Source organism: Canis aureus, chromosome 13 (assembly GCF_053574225.1).
Source record: "Canis aureus isolate CA01 chromosome 13, VMU_Caureus_v.1.0, whole genome shotgun sequence".
Classification (NCBI taxonomy): domain Eukaryota; kingdom Metazoa; phylum Chordata; class Mammalia; order Carnivora; family Canidae; genus Canis; species Canis aureus.
Window position 1 is genome coordinate 21,385,231 of NC_135623.1, and position 20,017 is coordinate 21,405,247.

A 20,017-nucleotide genomic window follows, 5' to 3' on the forward strand; every position below is an offset into this window, starting at 1 on the left:
TTTATTTATTTATGATAGTCACAGAGAGAGAGAGGCAGAGACACAGGCAGAGGGAGAAGCAGGCTCCATGCACCGAGAGCCCGATGTGGGATTCGATCCCGGGTCTCCAGGATCACGCCCTGGGCCAAAGGCAGGCGCCAAACCGAGGCTCCACCCAGGGATCCCAACTCTCCCTACCTTGATGGCACCCTGAGAAGACTAATTTTGGGCACTCTAGGACAGTATGTAGTGCTGTGAGCTGCCACTAGATGGCAGTACTACATCAATGTACCTAATTCAAGAAAGTAGAACTGGAATTCAGCCACATACTGGTTTCTCCAGAAACAAAAAAGAAAAGAAGTCCGAGCTTGGGACAGGTGGCATCCAGCATCCCTCAGCTCAGCAGCTCTAAGGGAAATAGTTTCCATCTCAGGTCTGACCAGACAAATAAGCAAGTAGTGTGGCTGCTCTAATGGCTTTATTAACTCCTTTCTGGGGGTGGCAGGACCTTGTAGTTGAAGAGCTGGAAGGAAACCAGGAAGTGGTGGTCTCAGTATGGATCATTAAAGGGGTACAGAGGGTGCCCTGCATCTCTCGGGACCCTCTTCCCATCCACCTGGAAAGAGACAGACAGATGACTCTATTAGCAGGAGTTGACATTCCAAAGACACAGGGCCTTTCCCTGAATCCTCTTGAACATCACCTATAAACAGCACTATGCCAGATGGCAGTGGCAGGACCCTGAGCACCAGAGAATGCCCGTATTGACATTCCAGCAATCCATAGCCTGGTGTATACCTGTCCCTGCCCCTAAGAGTTCATAGTCTCAACTGGAATAAGGAACTATTTATTTCCCTACCTGTAACAGGCTTCAACCCAACCTCAATTCCTCTACCAAGACTGAGAATGCCTTAAAGCCTCCTCTCATTTATACCATATACTGAGAACTTGCAATATATCAAGAACTGGGATCCTTTTACAGATAGATTGAGGCTTGTAAAACTTAAATAACTTGTTCTAGGTCACAAGATATCGAAGCTGGACTGGGACTCAAAGGCTATTGCTTTATCCCCAAGCCTTATTACTTTCCCAAGCTTAATAAAAAGAAAAGAACCCACTGTGTTCAGGACAGCAATCCTACCAACAACATCCAGCTCCTCCTCTGACCAGCAAGGCCGAGAGGCTAGATCTGGGCCAGAATTCTGCCCCAAATCTTATATTCCCTAACTCTGGCAGGTGATATATACTCACTGTGAGCATGGGCACAATGTATCGCCAATTTTTATTCAGGGCATCTAGCTGCTTCATCTCGTCTGGGCTAAAGGTGAAGTCAAACACCTGGGGATAAGACGTAGGGATCAGGAAAATCAGCTTTGTGTGTGGAAGCCAGGATTCTTCTTGCCAGGCAGAGTCGGAGCCAAACTATGTCCCAACGGGCTAAAGGTTGAGGCCAAGAAGACAGGACCCATCACCAAGTACCTGGATGTTCTGGAGAATACGTGAAGGTGTGATACTCTTGGGGATGCAGATCACTTTCCGCTGGACCTGCCACCTAAGGTGGGGGATTGAAGTAGATTAGGAAGAGGAGTCAGTACTCACAATCATTGTTTCGTCCTCCACACAGCCTTCTCTAAACTCCTGGTGTCCCTGAGCCCCAATACAATGGGGAACATGCCTCAGAGTAGCTTCCCCTAGATTATACAGCAAGATTAGCAGCCTCACTCAGGTAGTTGGATAAGGAATCACTCAACCCTTGCCTCCCAACCCAGGTGCCCTCTCCCCACTTCTTTCCCCAAGATTGCCCACACCTGAGCAGGATCTGAGCTGGAGACCGGCCATACTTTTCAGCCAGTGCCAAGACTACCGGCTCCTCAAGTAGGACAGGCTCATCAGGATCACGCCAAGCTCTATCAGAGGATCCCAGAGGGCTATAAGCGGTCACCTCCAGGCCACGTGCTTGGCAATGAGCAATCAGCTCCTTCTGAGCCAAGTATGGGTGACATTCCACCTGAAACAAACAAAAAAACCCCATCACTATTGGCTGATCTGACCCAGCTTGTGGGGCCCCCACATCTCGGCCAACTTTGCATTGCTGACTCCCCAATTCCCCTCAGCCCACTTTCCCCACTCTCCACCTGCCACTCCAATTCATTCTCTTCCCACACCTCAATGTCTTTATTTTTGGTTTTCTAACATTCTTGTGTTTGATATGAACCAATACATAGTACTTCTTCTTACTGACAGAACCTTACTTTACACGTACATTGTTCACATTTATTTCCATTGTGCTTGAATCAAAGACTTTTTAGTTTTTTTTAACTCCAGTGTAGTTACCTCAATGCTCTCCTTTATGCAGACAATTCCTACGCCAACACTTCTGAAAACTTGCTAGCCATCTCCATGAAGTAGACCCATCATCTGCTCACTTATGTTCCCGCACACACATATGCCCTCAAAGCAACAGATCTGTGTTGCTGTGCTCACCTGCAGGACAGCTGGGCGTACAGAGGCCACACTGAGCACATCATCGATCTGCCGACTGCTGAAATTGGACAGGCCCAGTGCTCGTACCAGTCCCTTAGCCACCAGTGCCTCCAGAGCTTTCCAGGTCTCCTTGTAGTGGGTAGAGTCATAGCGGATTGTCCCATCGGCATTTTTAGGGAAAGGGTTGTCTCCCCGCCTAAGTAAAGACAGCCCCCGCCATGAGTGGGCACAAATGCAAGGCTCCTGCCTTATCTGCCCATCCAGCCACTCTGTGTCCCCATACCAAGCCCAGAAAGGGCAAAAGGCCAAGAATAAAAAAACAAGCATGCTCTTTCACCCTCTCAGGTCATGACCCAGGTGTTAACTCTATATAGAACGCCCATTCCCTCTCCTCTTCTTCCTAGACACAAATTGTATCTCCTCTCCTCTGGGAAGTCTTTCTGAACTCCTTCCTCCTCAAAGAGTTTCATGTTCTTGCAACCTTCCTCTAGGACTGGCACAGAGCTCCTGGTAGGCTCCTCTCATACCCTCTGCTGGAGCTGATTCTCTACTGCAATCCTAGGCCTAGCTCAGCAGAAGCCAGTAGTTTCCTGAATGAATAAAGGGAGGGGGAGGGACCACCCATGTATCCCTAGGATCCACCTCATGTGAAGCTACACTCCTTTGCTGTAGCTAAACTCTTGGCTGCGATGGCATAAAAGGCTGAGTTCCCATGGCAAGCTGAGGAGTGTTCCTCTCCTGCCCTGCTCCTGTGCCTTACAAGTTACTACCATAACTCCCCCAACACCTGACTCCCTGGATGAAGACCCTGGCAAGACTCACTCAAAGGCATAAGGCCAGTGCATCAGGTACAGGTCCAAATACTCCAGCTGGAGGTCAGCCAGTGTCTTCCGGAGGGCAGGCTCCACATCCTTGGGGTGGTGTTTAGTGTTCCACAGCTTAGAAGTCACAAACAGCTCCTCTCGAAGCACCACCTGGTACAGGGGCAGGGCCCATAGTGAGAAGAGCCATGGGCACCCGATACACAGATAAATAATTTCACCCACCCTCACCTCTGGGCGAGGAATTAGGAGGAAGACACTGCCAGATCCCTCCAGCCAGGACTCCAGCCCTCACCCCACCCCTCCGTCACCCTAGTCCTCACCTTGCCAGGTCCTACATTCTCCTTCAGGGCCTCCCCGATCTCAGCCTCATTGCCGTAGATAGCAGCACAGTCAATGTGGCGGTAGCCTACACTCAGGGCATACATAATAGCTGCTTTTACCTGCCAGGTGAGATGCAAAGGTTTCAGTTCTGTTGGCCTAGGCCAGAAACTGCCCTCCTGAGGGTCACTAATGGGGAAAGGGGCAGTTATCCATAACGTAGGAGTGGGAAGATGAAAAATGGTTCTAGTCTAGGGGACTAGAAGCCTCTTCAGAGACCCCAAACCCTTTGCGCTGGCCTAATAATCCCCTAGATTCCCTCCTACCCAAGCAATCTCAGTGGGGCCTAGTAAAAAACTAACATTGGGGCAGCCCGGGTGGCTCAGCGGTTTAGCACCACCTTCAGCCAGAGACATGATCCTGGAGACCTGGGATGGAATCCCACGTCAGGCTCCCTGCATGAAGCCTGGTTCTCTCTTTGCCTGTGTCTCTGCCCCTCTCTCTCTGTGTGCCTCTTGAAAAAATAAATAAAATCTTAAAAAAACCAAAAAACAAAACCTAACATTGGTACTCTCAGACGCTCAGTAGATGGATGGATACATTAAAAGAAAACAGAAGTTTAGGTCATGGAGACTGGTTCTCTAGGTCTGAGGAGCGGATTAGGGAAACACAATACACAGGTAAATAATTTATAGGCCAGTGCTACACTGAGAGATCCTTATGGAGCCCTGTAGATCAAGTGAGCTCTGGGAGTTCGAAGGAGCAAAAGAGCTCTGAGAGGGGGGAAAAAATTAAGGAAGGCAGAGAAGTGAGATGAAGCTGGGCCCAGAGCCCTCTGTCGGGAGAGAAGAAAGCAGACACAAAGTAGGCGGACAGGTCAGTCAATTTGCTAAAAAACAAACTAGAAACCTGGCATCAGAAGCAGAACCAGGGCAGCCCCGGTGGCTCAGTGGTTTGGTGCCACCTTCAGCCCAGGGTGTGATCCTGGAGACCCGGGATCGAGTCCCAGGTCGGGCTCCCTGCGTTGAGCGTGCTTCTCCCTCTGCCTGTGTCTCTGCCTCTCTCTCTCTGTGTCTCTCATGAATAAATAAAAATCTTTAAGAAAAATAATAAAAATACAGCTGTATTAAAAAAAAAAAAAAAAGCAGAACCAAGGGTGCCAGGGCCTTGCCTTTTAAGATCCCCATCTAGGGTGCCTGGGTGGCTCAGTCGGTTAAATGTCTGCCTTCAGCTCAGTTCATGATCCCAGAGTCTGGGATCAAGTCTGGGATCAGGCTCCCTGCTCTGTGAGGTATCTACTTCTTCCTCTACCCCTTCCCTCTGCTTGTGCCCTCTCTCCCTCAAGCTCGCTCTCTCTCATTCTCTCAAATAAATAAAATCTTAAGGGCAGCCCCGGTGGTGCAGCGGTTTAGTGCCGCCTGCAGCCTGGGGTGTGATCCTGGAGACCCGGGATTGAGTTGCACATCGAGCTTCCTGCATGGAGCCTGCTTCTCCCTCCGCCTGTGTCTCTGCCTCTCTCTTCGCTCTCTGAATGAATGAATAAAATCTTTTTTAATAAATAAATAAATAAATAAATAAGTAAGTAAGTAAGTAAGTAAATAAAATCTTAAAAAAAGAAATCTCGGGGCAGCCCCGGTGGCGCAGTGGTTTAGTGCCGCCTGCAGCCCGGGGCGTGATCCTGGAGACCCTGGATCGAGTCCTACATCGGGCTCTCTGCATGGAGCCCGCTTCTCCCTCTGCCTTGTCTCTGCCTCTCTCTCTCTGTGTCTCTATGAATAAATAAATAAAATCTTAAAAAAAATAAAATCTCCATCTAGGTACAGCTCTTACTATCCAGACGTACTCCCCTCACCAGTCTTGGCCCAGGTTCTGATTTCCACCCTTGCCTTTACCTAGCTCCTAGACCTGTCCTGGGCGGTGTCAGCGACTGCCTGGAGTACAGACACCCTGGCTCCAGGGTTCTAGGCAGCTAGAGGAAGGAAAACAAAGGAAAAAGAGGCAGAGCACACCACAAATACCAGCCTAATTCCAAGAGAGAAGAGGCTCTTCTTTCTCCCTGCCAAAAGTCCTTCTCAAACTTAATCCCCAAACTTCTCTAAACTCTGACTCAGATTTCCAAAGCAGGAAGAAGCCCTGAGAAGATGCCCCACCCCAGGTGGGAGCTACATCTCTAGTTCCAACAACCCTAGGAAAGCTGGTCTCGATTCCCACACTCCCTAAATTGGAAGAGTCTATATACTAGGGTTAAACTCCAGCTAGCCTTTTGTTTTTTTCAGCTAAGAATGGTTGTTACCTCTTTAAAAGGTTACTTAAGGATATAATTGCCCCCGGGATCCCTGGGTGGCGCAGCAGTTTAGCGCCTGCCTTTGGCCCAGGGCGCGATCCTGGAGACCTGGGATCGAATCCCACGTCAGGCTCCCGGTGCATGGAGCCTGCTTCTCCCTCTGCCTGTGTCTCTGCCTCTCTCTCTCTCTCTCTCTCTGTGCGACTATCATAAATTAAAAATAAAAAAGGATATAATTGCCCCCATTTTGCAACTTGTCCAGCAAAATCTCAACCATTAAGCATCTGGTTCTTTAAGAAAAAGTTTGCTGTGATGCCTGGGTAGTTCAGCGGTTGAGCGTCTGCCTTAGGCTCAGGGTGTGATCCCAGGTCTGGGGATTGAGTCCCACATTGGGCTCCCTGTGAGAAGCCTGCTTCTCCCTCCACCTGTCTCTGCGTCTCTCATGAATAAATAAACAAACAAATCTTAAAAGAAAAGAAAAAGTTTACTAACCCTTGGTCTCTACAGTTGACAGCTATTCTTCAAACCCTGACACCTATCATGTGCCTACCTCTGGACTGAACACTAGGGAGTGGCCCAGCCCTTGAGCCCTGTGTGGGAGAGGAAGATATGATCACAGCACATAAATGCCGTATTAGGGATCAGCATAGGGCCACAGTGGGGTCCCATGTCTGCCACAGCACTCCGTACAGATCTCATTAGGGAAACGGTTCCTTCCTATTCCCTTAGCCCTTCTGGGCCCCGCAGCCATTCCTCTGAGTTAGCTGAGGAAGCCAAGGGCTCACTGCTGGCCTCTTCTTCCCTTGTTTCTTCCCAGTGCCTTTCAGGCTCATCCCTACCTGAAATAGAGTACCAGGATGGGGCTGCTAGGGAAAATTCAGGGGCCCTCTCTCAAATTCTCCCTTTTCCCTGGCAGAGGTGCAAGAAGCCCTCCTCCCTGTCCTCCATTTCTCACCTGGCCAGGATCACTCTTCCAGGTGCCCAGCCCAATCAGGGGCATCTTCTGCCCAGTGTGCAGGAGGACACATGAAGCCGCCATCACCCCCTGAAACACCAATGGGAAGAGAATGGTATGGGGGTCAGTGTTGCTGCTTGAGCCTCTGCTACCCATTGGTCAAGAGTCCCATAAAACATGGGTGGTAAAGGGAGCACAGATGTGAGACAACAAATACATGATTGTGCATACATGCCTGTAAGCAGAGGGCAGCTAAAACAGCATAACCAGAACCAACCGAAGCTAGTAGTTCCTGGACAAACATTAACTGGACCACCAGCCTGGCTGTCCTTCCTTCTACTGGGCTAAAGATCTGTGTCAGAGAGCTCTAATACCTAAAAACAAAGGTGGGTGGCTCCCTGAAGTACCCAGACTTGACAACATAAAGTCTCAAGCCACCGTAAGATAGCAAAGGCCACGATAAGTCAAAGTGAGACCAAGTGACAGAACAGATTCAGGAACAGGTCACCTCTCTGAGGATGAAACAAACATTCCCAGGAGGCTCTCAGAAACTAGATTCTCCTAGTCCCGCACAGACTGGTCTGATCTGCACGCTGCTAGGCCAGAGTGGAGTCTTACAAGGTAAGCATACATTTATTTATTTATTTGTTTGTTTGTTTATTTTTATGTTTATTTATTTATTTATTTATTTTTATTTATGATAGTCACACAGAGAGAGAGAGAGAGAAAGGCAGAGACATAGGCAGAGAAGTAGGCTCCATGCACTGGGAGCCTGACGTGGGACTCAATCCCAGGTCTCCAGGATCGCGCCCTAGACCAAAGGCAGGCGCCAAACCGCTGCGCCACCCAGGGATCCCCTTTTTTTATTTTTTTAAAGATTTTATTTATTTATTCATTCATGAGAGACACACACAGAGAGAGAGAGAGAGAGAGAGGCAGAGACACAGCAGAGGGAGAAACAGGCTCCATGCAGGGAGCCCGATGTGGGACTCGATCTCAGGTCTCCAGGATCACGCCCTGAGCCAAAGGCAGGTGCCAAACCGCTGAGCCACCCGGGCTGCCCCGTATACCATTTTTTAGATGAAAAAATCAAACTCAGGGCAGCCCCAGTGGCTCAGCGGTTTAGCGCCGCCTTCAGTCCCGGACATGATCCTGGAGACCCAGGATCAAGTCCCATGTCAGGCTCCTTGCATGGAGCCTGCTTCTCCTTCTGCCTGTGTCTCTGCCTCTCTCTCTCTCTCTGTGTGTCTCTCATGAATAAATAAATAAAATCTTTATTAAAAAAAAAAAAAAAGAAAAAAGAAAAAAGGGGATCCCTGGGTGGCTCACGGTTTAGCACCTGCCTTCAGCCCAGGGTGTGATCCTGGAGTCCCAGGATCAAGTCCTACATTGGACTCCCTGCATGAAGCCTGCTTCTCCCTCTGCCTATGTCTTTGCCTCTCTCTGTGTGTGTGTGTGTCTCTCATGAACAAATAAAATCTTTAAAAAAAAGAAAGAGAAAAGAGCAAACTCAGAGAGGTGAAGTTATTTGCCCCCAAATCAACAGCTGAGAAGTAGCAAAGCCAAGGAACCAAGGAGGAGCCAATGGAAAAAGACAAAAAAAGCCAGGTAAACAGACTCCTAATATTCACGTGTTGTGCCTCACAGTAGACACCTATCACAATGTGCTACAGAAAAGCAAATGACGTCTGTAGGGCAAGGACCAGGGAATATAGACATTGGCTTTTAAGTTGGACTTCCCCAAGGGGAGTCAAGAGGAGAAGGCTTTCCAGGAAGGGGAATCAGATACAGCAGAAAGCAATAAATTATAGACACAAGAAAATTTCCAACTGAACAAAACAGGTGTTACTGGAGCAACCCTCTTTGGAGAGCTTTGAAAATCAGAAGTCTCCAAAGGGCCCACGAATACTCGTTCAGTCAATAAAAGATGAATACTCCAGGTCTTGTGCTGGGCCTAAGAGACCCACATATTCAGAGTCCCTGCCCTCTTGGGAGTTTATTATGGGCTGGTATAGTGAGGACAGAGGATATTAGTACAATGTATGAGATAGGACTAAAATCTGCACAACTGCTACAAGAAAAGAGTAACCCTGCTAGGATGGCTTCTTGGAAATAATATTTGATTCTTTTTTTTTTTTTTAAGATTTTATTTTTGGGGCACCTGGGTGGCTCAGAGACTGAGCATCTGCCTTGGCTCAGGATGTGATCCCAGGAGACACACAGAGAGAGGCAAGACATAGGCAGAGGAGGAGAAGGAGGCTCCCTGTAGGGAGCCTGGCACAGGACTCAGAGTCCAGATCCCGGGATCATGCCCTGAGCTGAAGGCAGACGCTCAACCGCTAAGACACCCAGGCATCCCAAAAGACTTCATTTTAGGGATCCCTGGGTGGCGCAGCGGTTTGGCGCCTGCCTTTGGCCCAGGGCGCGATCCTGGAGACCCGGGATCGAATCCCACATCGGGCTCCCGGTGCATGGAGCCTGCTTCTCCCTCTGACTATGTCTCTGCCTCTCTCTCTCTCTCTCTCTCTCTGTGACTATCATAAATAAATAAAAAAATTAAAAATAATAAAAAAATTAAAGACTTCATTTTATTTTATTTTTTAAGATTTTATTTATTCATGAGAGAGAGAGAGAGAGAGAGAGAGGCAGAGACACAGGCAGAGGGAAAAGCAGGCTCCATGCAGGGAGCCTGACATGGGACTCGATCCCAGGTCTCCAGGATCACACCCTGGGCTGAAGGCAGGCACTAAACCGCTGAGTCACCAGGCTGCCCAAGATTTTCTTTCCTTTTTCTTTTTTTTTTTAAGACAAATTTTTATTTTATTTTATTTATTTATTCACGAGAGACACACAGAGAGAGAGAGAGAGAGAGAGAGGCAGAGACACAGGCAGAGGGAGAAGCAGGCTCCATGCAGGGAGCCCGACATGGGACTCGATCCTGGGTCTCCAGGACCAGGCCCTTGGCTGAAGGTGGCGCTAAACCGCTGAGCCACCAGGGATCCCCAGATTTTCTTTTTTAAAGTAATATCTACATCTAATGTTGGGGCTCAAACTCACAACCCCGTGATCAATAGTTGCATGCTTGGGGCGCCTGAGTGACTCAGTTGGTTAAGTGTCCAACTCCTGATTTCAGCTCAGGTCATGACCTCGGGATCCTGAGACTGGGCTCCGAGCTGGGTGTGGGGCCTACTTAAGATTCTCTCTCTCCAAAAAAAAAAAAAAAAGATTCTCTCTCTCCATCTCCCTTCCCTTTGCCTCAATCCACCAATCTAAAAAAAAAAGAAGGGACACCTGGGTGGCTCAGCGGTTGAGCATCTGCCTTTCTCTCTCTCTCCCTCTCACTTCTGTTCTCTCTCTCTTTCTCTCTCTTAAAAAATAAATAAATAAAAGGTGCATACTCTACCACTGAGCCAGCAAGGCGTCCCTGAGTCAATCAAGTCTTGATGAATAGGAGTTATCCAAGCGAAAGGGAAAAGAAAAAGAATGCTCAACCTAAGAGCCAATAAGCTTGAAATAACCTTTTCCCTTGATCTCCTCAGTACTATAGATATCACTTCCTTGGGATTGATTTCATTGCCAGCAATAACTTTATAAATATAACCTTTGTTTCTAAGTTCTGAAAAGACATCAAGAATATTATGGTAGAGGGGATCCCTGGGTGGCGCAGCGGTTTGGCGCCTGCCTTTGGCCCAGGGCGCGATCCTGGAGACCCGGGATCGAATCCCACGTCGGGCTCCCGGTGCATGGAGCCTGCTTCTCCCTCTGCCTGTGTCTCTGCCTCTCTCTCTCTCTCTCTGTGACTATCATAAATAAATAAAAATTAAAAAAAAAAAAAAAAAAAAAGAATATTATGGTAGAGCAGGAAATAAGACAAGTTGTAAATATAACTGACATACCAAAATTGTTTTTCCTAATACTTCCAACTCTGGAAGATTTTTATAGTCTAGCATACTGTGGTTATGGGTACCTTTTTCTGCTGAAACAGAAACAAAATTATTCAGTCTGGGCAGCAAACCACAGATCACTGAGGGTAGTATTGTTACCAAACTTCCCAGGGATCAGGCAAGTTTGTCTGGACCTCACAGGAGGAACTAGTCTGCCAGTTGCCACCAGTGTCTGTGGCTGGTGTCCTGGGCTTGATCCCCAAACAGGTGACCTGCTGGCCTCTCCCAGATTTCCTAGCACACATTGGAGAACTCTGAAATTACACATGGACTTAGGCTGAGAGCTTGAACAAAAGCCGAGTCTAAGGCAAAAAGGAAGAAACCTGATGCTTGCTTCTCCCTTTTGATGGTGAAACAGAAAACCCAAGAGGAAAAAAAAAAAAAAGAAAGAAAACCCAAGAGGCCGGGAGGTGGGGCGTCGGGCGAGGGGGGGGTGCGGGAAGGGGGTGTCATAGAATAAGGAACACCTAACAAAGAGGTTCAAAGAACAAGAGCTCCAAAGGAGAGAATGGAGGGGCACAGAGAACAAATGTTTTTCTCTAGGACAGGAAATCATACTTTGCCAGCTCCTGACTTCCTTATCTTCTGCCTCGGGGATTTGCTTTCCAGCCTTCTCCTGCATTAACAGGCTCTGAAGCTGTCAGGAACTGCCTAGCTTGGGCTCTAGCAGCAATCAGAAACCCTTATGTTAACTTGGGAGACGTTTGGGGCACCTGGGTGGCTCAGTCAGTTAAGCATCTGCCTTTGGCTCAGGTTGTGATCTCAGGGTCCTGGGATGGAGCCCCGTGTTGGGCTCCGTGCACAGTGTCTGACTGTCCCTCTCCTCCCCTCTCTGCTCTTCCCCTCCTCACAGGCTCTCTCTCTAATAAATATAATCTTTAAAAAGGGGGTGGTGGGGGATCCCTGGGTGGCTGAGTGGTTTAGCGCCTGCCTTTGGCCCAGGGCATGATCCTGGAGTCCCGCGTGATCCTGGAGTCCCTGCTCGTCGGGCTCCCTGCATGGAGCCTGCTTCTCCCTCTGCCTGTGTCTCTGCCTCTCTCTCTCTATGTCTATCATGAATAAATAAATAAAATTTTAAAAAATAAAAATAAAATAAAAATAAAAAGGGGGTGGTGGTGAACCTGGGTGGCAAAGTCAGTTGAGGGTCTGCCTTTGGCTCAGTCATGACCTTGGGGTCCTAGGATGGAGCCCTACGTCAGGCCCCCTGCTTGGCGGGGAGGCTGCTTCTCTCTGTCCCTCTCACTCCCCTCTGCTTGTGCGCTCTCTCTGTGTCTCAAATACATAAAATCGTAAAAAATAAAAATTAAAAATGGGATGCCTGGGTGGCTCAGTGGTTGAGCGCCTGCCTTTGGCTCAAGGTGTAATCCTGGATTCCCAGGTTCGAGTCCCACATCAGGCTCCTTGCATGCAGCCTGCTTCTCTGTCTGCCTGTGTCTCTGCCTCTCTCTCTCTCTCATGAATAAATAAATAAAATCTTTTAAAAAATTAAAAAAAAAAGAACTTGGGAGAGGATTTACACATAAAAAAGAAAAGCTGCATGGTGGGGAGGGGGGCATAGGTGGTATCAGGACTCAGGTTTTTTTTTTTTTTTTTTTAATATGTATCCTGTGGGTGAGGAAAAATGTATCCTGTGTAAATACTTTTGATATATTTTTTAAATTTTTTATTTATTTATGATAGGGACACAGTGAGAGAGAGAGAGAGGCAGAGACACAGGCAGAGGGAGAAGCAGGCTCCATGCACCGGGAGCCCGACGTGGGACTCGATCCCTGGTCTCCAGGATCGCGCCCTGGGCCAAAGGCAGGCGCCAAACCGCTGCGCCACCCAGGGATCCCAATACTTTTGATATTGATGGAGGGAAGGGATTTTTTTTTTAAAGATTTTATTTATTTATTCATGAGAGACACAGAGAGAGAAAGAGAGAGAGAGGCAGAGACACAGGCAGAGGGAGAAGCAGGCTCTATGCAGGGAGCCTGACATGGGACTCGATCTCGGGTCTCCAGGATCACACTCTAGGCTGAAGGCGGCGCTAAACCGTTGAGCCACTGGGCTGCCCAGGACTCAGGTTTTAGGGGCACCTGGCTGGCTCACTTGGTAGAGCACACAACTCTTGATCGTGGGGTTGTAAGTTCAAGTCCTATGTTGGGTGTTCAGATTACTTAAAATCCTTAATAAAAAAAAATCCTTAATAAAAAATAAAAAAAGGACTCAGGTTTTATTATTCCCAAGTCAGCATCTACATTCCTTCTGTCTGGGGCTGTCTTCCCTTCTCATAGGAGGACTCTATAGCTGCTGCCTGGATGCAGGAAACAAAAACACAGGAAAAAGAGGAAGCAGTATTTACATGAGTGTTCCCAGCTGCATGGGCCTCTCCTCTATCTCTCACAAATGTTAGTGTCCCTCAGAGTTCTGTCTCCAAACCTCCTCCCACTCCCTAGTTAAGCTCATGTCTTCACTTACCACGTTAAGCACTGATTCTGCCCAACCCAGTCCTGGACCTGCAGCTCCCTCTGGACATCTCTACCCATACATCCTATAGGTATCTAAGACTCAACATGTCCAAAACTCTACTCATCATATCCAGCAGCAAACCACAAAGGAAATGGTTCAAGGCCTGCGACTGCACAGACCTGGATTTGAATCTCAGGACCCTCCCCCATTTTGAAGAGAAGCCCTATCAAGTACTTTGCATAGTGCCTCACCAATGCTCTTCATTCGGTATATCTCTCTCAGCAGGGACTCAAGGCCCTGGATAATAACTGTTAAACAATTCATAGTACAATCCACAGGGTCTTGAAAAAAATATCTAAATAAATTATTTCAGTTCATTTGGCATCTTTTAGTATTATCTATCAGATTATGGTTTGACAGGTGATGGGTAGGAGAGTATATCCTTGCCTGTACTTCTAAGAAGCCAGCATAGAAAACTACTTTAAATATGTAACAGTGACCAAGATTTGGTCAATTTGGCTGGGTTAAAAATCCTATTAATATTGGTCAATATTTTTTAAAAAGATAGTTTGCTCTAAACTGTAATATAAAACCTAAGACTACAGTAACACTTCACGTACTTCTTGAGGTATGTGAAAAAGATTTCAAAATATCTTTTTTTCTTTCTCCAGTCCATCCATATCTGTCTCCACTGCCACTGCTCTAGCTTGAACCACACCTACCTGAACCACCAATCTCCTGTTTCCAGTGTAGCCCCTCTCCCTATAATCCATTCACTAAATCTGACCATGTGACTCAGAGGCTCATCTTTCAGCTGTTTTTGCCTACCTTCGGTATGAAGTCTACACTCCTTAGTAACAGCTTTTATAACCTGGCCTCCACCTTCCCATTTTCCCACTTTTTCATGGCAAACTCCAGGTTTCAGACTTTACAGAACCAGCTTTCACTTACGTGACTCCAGGTACACTTTGCTTCCCCAAGTCCTACCCCTGCCTGGCTAACTGCTGCTCATCCTTCAGCTAGCACTTCTCCTCCCACGCACCAATAGCTATGCACATGGTGGCAGTTTTTTGTTTATATTGGTTTCCCTCACAAACCAAGGTACTCCTTGAGGTCAGAGCATACCTATCTGAACCCCTCACTCCTAGAATGCCTGGCCCATACAACACATAGAAACACACATGTGTTGGGAAGTCTGGGTGGCTCAGCAGTTGAGCACCTGCCTTTAGCTCAAGGTGTGATCCTGGAGTTCCAGGATCGAGTCCCACATCAAGCTCCCTGCATGGAGCTTGCTTCTCCCTCTGCCTGTAACTCTGCCTGTGTCTCTCATGAATAAATAAAATCTTAAAAAAAAAAAAAAAAAGAAAGAAACACACATGTAAGCATATACAAACACACATACACAACAAAGACACACAAAGGCAAATGTGTCAAGGGGGAGAACTTAACAGCTGGGGGGGGAACATTTGAGGAAGTCACTGCCTTCATCACCTTCTTTCTTTACTTCTTGCGTAACCTGGAAAGAATAATCTCTGAAAGATATCAAAGCACTTTACCATTTTCAGAAAAACAACAACCATGTTTTCATACAGGATGATACTGGAATCGCTACTGTGTAAATAAGAAAACTGAGATCCGGACGCCTGGGTGGCTCAGCGGTTGAGTGTCTGCCTTCGGCTCAGGTCATGATCCCGGATCCCGGGATCGAGTCCCGCATCGGGCTCCCTGCATGGAGCCTGCTTCTCCCTCTGCCTGTGTCTCTGCCTCTCTGTGTGTGTCTCTCATGAATAGATAAATAAAATCTTAAAAAAAAAAAAAAGAAAAAGAAAAGAAAAGAAAAGAAAGAAAACTGAGATCTTGGGGAAAGTAACAGGTCTGATCAGAACCATCAAGACTCTTTTAGGGAGGTCTTGCAGCCTGTGTATGGGTAGGCTGAAGAGCCGAATTAACAGTAACCCCATCTGGTGACAGTTCAGATTCCAGTCTCATTGTAACAGAGGTCTGAAGCAATGGAAAAACATGCCCCAGCTTTCCCAAACCCACCACAGTTACCTAAACTAACTTTACCCATTCCAGCCACTTCCAGGAAATATCTATGCAATTCCATAGAAAGGCCAGAGTTAAAAAAAAAAAAAGAAAAGAAAAGAAAGGCCAGAGTTCCTGCAAAAATCGTGTTGGTAAGCAAACAAAAAGAGGAAGGAGGCCTCTGGGTGGCTCAGTTGGTTAAGCGTTTGCCTTTGGCTCAGATCATGATCCCAGGACTGAACCCCCGCTCAGCAGAGAACTAACAGTAACAGTGACCAAGACTTGGTCTATTTGGCTGGGTTAAAAATCCTATTAATACTGGTAAATTTTTTTAAACAGATATAGTTTACTCTGAACTGTAATGTAAAACCTAAAATTGCAGTAACACTTCATGTACTTCTTGATGTGTGTGAAAAGAATTTTATTTTATTTTTTATTTTTTTAGAATTTTAAAATATATTATTTCATGGGACGCCTGGGTGGCTTAGAGGTTGAGCATCTGCCTTTAGCTCAGGGCGTGTGTGATCCTGGTTCCCAGGATCGAGTCCCACATCAGGCTTCTTGCATGGAGCCTGCTTCTCCTCCCTCTGCCTGTGTCTCTGCCTCTCTGGTCTTTCATGAATAAATAAATAAAATCTTAAAAAGTAAAATAAAAAATATATTTCTTAAGTCTTTCTCCAGTCCATCCATGTCTGTCTCCACCGCCACTGCTCTAGCTTGAACCACACCTACCTGAACCACCAATCTCTCTGCTTCAGTGCGGCCCCTCTCCCTACAATCCATTCATTAAATCTGACCTTGTGACTCCAAGGCTCAAAGTCTTCCAGCAGTTCTAGGCTACCTAAGCGCTCCTTAGTAATATCTTTCATAACCTGGCTCCCTCCTTCATTTTCCCACCTCTTCATGGCAAAGTCCAGGTGTCAGACCTGTCCTCAGAAAGAGTTCAAAAAAAAAAAACAAAACAAAAAATAAAAAAATAATAAAAAAATAAAAAGAAAAAAGAAAGAGTTCAACTAAAACTTCCTGAGCAACCTAACAGTGGACACATGCTTTTAAAAGCTTTATCTCACTTAACTCTCACCGCAGTTGCGATGTAAGAACTCATTTCATGGGTGAGAAAACTGAGGTCCAGACAAACTGAGAATTTAAACATCACCACACAGGGTTCAAATGGGAAACCGAGTCAGACTGCCTCCAGAGCCTGAGCTCTCTGCTCTATTCGGGGGGGCAGGAGTTGATGGGAGCAGCAGCAGCAACTCACCCCGGCTGGAGCGCAGAGCGTCAACGAGGCAGTGTGATCTCTGCTCGGTTCTGTGCCCTGCCCACGATCCAACACGCCTCAGCTCCGGGAACTGCTGGGCTGCGAGGGAAGATGGCCCGATGCTGAAGGCCGGGACCTGGCTTAAGTCTGGCAGCGACGAGGAAGCTCCTCCCAGAGGGGAGAGGGCCGGGCTTTCAACGTCAAGCACGGCGGCGGACCCCACCCCACCCCTGTCCCCCGTGAGGAGCTGGCGGAAGCCAGAGCGGGCAGCCTGCACCTTCCCCTCCTCTAGGGGCTAGCGGTCGGATTGGCTGGAGTTTAGACACGCTTCGCTGCGCAAGTTTGGAGCACGCGGGGCTGGCGGAACCCCGAGCCGCCTGCCACGTGGGGGCTCCGGCGGCGGCCGGCTCGCGCCTCTGCTGGCCCACAGTGCACCGCGCGCCGCCGCTCTAGGCCGCGCCGCCTTCTGGGGAGCCGCCGCTGCGGGAGCGGGAGGGCCCCGGGGTCACGTGGCAAGTGCTCCTCGGGCCGCCTCCCCCTGGATTCACCGAACCAACGCCTGCTGGTCCCGCGATCCCGGATCCAGTCCCACGTCGGGCTCCTTGCGGGGAACCTGCTTCTCCCTCTGCCTGTGTCTCTGCCTCCATCTCTCTCTTTCTCTGTCTCTCATGAATAAATAAATAAATCAAATTTAAAAAAAAAGAAAGAAAGAACCAGCTCTCGCCCCTTTCCCTTAGAGTCAGCCAGGTTCCCGGCGTCTACCTGAGGCCGGCCCGCTTACCTGGTCAGGTAAACAGGCTCAGAAAGTAGCCGCAGCCTAAGAGTTGTCTGTAACGAGGAAGACCTCAGGCCTATGGGCTCCAAGAGATAGAAAGTGCATGGGCCCCGTCCCTGGACTGTGGACCTTGGTTGTGCGTTAATGCGCCAGGTCTCGAGCAGCCCGCTGGCGCAGCGGTTTAGCGCTGCCCTCAGCCCGGGGCCTGATCCTGGAGACCGGGGATCTAGTCCCATGTTGGGCTCCTTGCATGGAACCTGCTTTTCCCTCTGCCTGTGTCTCTGCTTCTCTCTCTCTCTCTCTGTGTCTCTAATGAATAAATATATCTCTTAAAAAAAATTTTTTTAATGTCCCAGGTCCTGTGTTAGACTTTATAAACATGTTTTTTTAAAAAAAAGATTTTACTTATTTATTCACGAGAGACACAGAGAAGCAAAGACACCGGCAGAGGGAGAAGCAGGCCCCACGCAGGGAGCCCAATGCGGGACTCAATCCTGGGTCCCAGAATCACGCCCTGAACTGAAGGCAGACAGATGCTCAACCTCTGAGCCACCCAGGCGCCCTTATAAACATGTTTTTACTGAATCCTCACAACAGTCTTGTAAAGGGAGTGTTCTTTTTTTTTTTTTTTTTTTTAAGATTTTACTTATTTATTCATGAAAGACGCAGAAGGAAGAGAGAGGCAGAGACACAGGCAGAGGGAGAAGCAGACTTTGTGCAGGGAGCCCGACAATCCCCGGTCTCCAGGGTCACACCCTGGGCCAAAGGCAGGCACTAAACAGCTAAGCCACCGGGGCTGCCCCAAGGGAGTGTTCTTTTTAAATTTTTTGCGAGCTTTTTTTTTTTTTTGTAAGCTTTTTTTTTTTGTAAGCTTTTTAATTGAAGTACAGTATAGCATACATACAGAAAAATGCAACAATCTTTTTTTAAAAAATATTTTATTTATCATGAGAGACACAGAGACAGAGACATAGGCAGAGGAAGAAGTAGGCTCCATGCAGGAGCCCGATGTGGGACTCGAGCCCGGGAATCCAGGATCACGCTCTGAGCCAAAGGCAGGCGTTCAACCTCTGAGCTACTCAGGCGTCCCAAAATGCAGCAATCTTAAATGTACAGCTCTGTGATTACCCCCCCCCTTTATAATTGTTATCGAAGTGAAGATACAGATGTTACCAGCACATTGGAAGTCGCCTGTGAGGGAGGTATTCACCTTCCGGTTTTACAGATTGCACAGACTCACCGAGGTAAAGTAGCTTGCCCAAAGTCACACAGCTATTAAGTTCACGGATTTTATGGTTGAAATAGCCCTTGCCTGAGAGGTGACTTGCATTTTACATTTTCGGCTCTGTGTAGCTCTGCCTTTTTCTCCCCACACCTCCGAGTCCCCTGCTCCTTTATTCTTTCCTATTGTTTTTTTGCTCCCTGGATTACTCCGTTTCCTCAATATAGGTAGTGTCCTGATAGAGCAAATGTCCAACGTTTGATGCTAACTATCCTCATAAAGACACTCAAGATTCTTGGGATCCCTGGGTGGCGCAGCGGTTTGGCGCCTGCCTTTGGCCCAGGGCGCGATCCTGGAGACCCGGGATCGAATCCCACGTCAGGCTCCCGGTGCATGGAGCCTGCTTCTCCCTCTGCCTGTGTCTCTGCCTCATTCTCTCTCTCTCTCTCTCTCTGTGACTATCACAAATAAATAAAAATTAAAAAAAATATATTAAAAAAAAAAAAAAAGACACTCAAGATTCCAGCTTCTGTGATCAGAATTTAATACCCCTCAGACTCATGTTAGGATACCAAAGACTTTAAAAAAAAAAAAAAAGGGGGATACCAAAGACTTGGGGCAGCCTGGGTGGCTCAGCGGTTTAGTGCCGCCTTCAGCCCAGGGTGTGATCCTGGAGACCTGGGATCAAGTCCCACGTGGGGCTCCCTGTATGGAGCCTGCTTCTCCCACTGCCTGTGTCTCTGCCTCTCTCTCTCTCTCTGTCTCTCATAAATAAATACAATCTTAAAAAAAAAAAAAAAAAAGAATTTGAAGGGTGACACTTACCTGGATGAGGCTTAAGGGTCCTTTCATTAAAAAAAAAAAAAAAAAAAAAGGATACCAAAGACTTGCCATCAAGAGACACATGCCATGTATCCCATCCCTCCCACTTTTCTGCAGTCTCACAGACTCCATATTTTTTTCTACTGAGTCTGACTTCTTAAATGTCTGAAGGGCAGCAATCAGGTGGTGACCTTGCCACCTGATGAATTGCTGAGGCCTTCTCCTTCCCCAGCATTGGGGCTTTTGCTCTTAGATCTGGTGCTGGGGAATGTTTCATACGAGGTACAACCCTATTCCTCCAAGAGTTTTCTTTTTTTCTTTTTTTTTTTTTAATTTTATTTATTTATTCATGAGAGACATAGAGACACAGGCAGAGACACAGGCAGACGGAGAAGCAGGCTCCATGCAGGGAGCCCGACATGGACTCGATCCGGGGTCTCCAGGATCACACCCTGGGCCGAAGGCGGCGCTAAACTGCTGAGCCACCTGGGCTGCCCCTCCAAGAGTTTTCTAAGCAGTAGTTGTCAGATTATAAAACAGATTGGCTCAAGAACACATCACTTCTTTCGCAACCATCCTCCCATTTTACAAAAGGTAAGACTCTCAGTCAACTTCTAGGGTGCCTTGCCCCAGTGTAAAAACAAGGAGGCCTGAGAGGTAGGAGGAGACCAAG

The 20,017-nt window shown here is 47.7% G+C and overlaps 1 protein-coding gene across 3 annotated transcripts; it reads right to left on the reverse strand.

Moving 5' to 3' along the window:
- Positions 1-440: 440 nt before the first annotated feature.
- Positions 441-16,947, reverse strand: AKR1A1 (aldo-keto reductase family 1 member A1). Of its 3 annotated transcripts, XM_077845176.1 has the most exons (10): positions 16,526-16,947; positions 6,845-6,934; positions 5,052-5,132; positions 3,608-3,727; positions 3,286-3,437; positions 2,464-2,659; positions 1,788-1,987; positions 1,459-1,531; positions 1,231-1,317; positions 441-595 (listed from the first exon to the last, which is right to left on the reverse strand). In XM_077845176.1, exons 2-10 carry the CDS (start codon positions 6,926-6,928, stop codon positions 530-532), a joined length of 1,059 nt encoding a protein of 352 aa, XP_077701302.1. In that variant the 5' UTR covers positions 6,929-6,934; positions 16,526-16,947; the 3' UTR covers positions 441-529. The 3 variants fall into 3 exon arrangements, with proteins under 3 accessions (XP_077701302.1, XP_077701303.1, XP_077701304.1); XM_077845177.1 differs by lacking the exon at positions 5,052-5,132 and having other exon boundaries at positions 16,526-16,946; XM_077845178.1 differs by lacking the exons at positions 5,052-5,132; positions 6,845-6,934 and having other exon boundaries at positions 16,526-16,945.
- Positions 16,948-20,017: the final 3,070 nt, after the last annotated feature.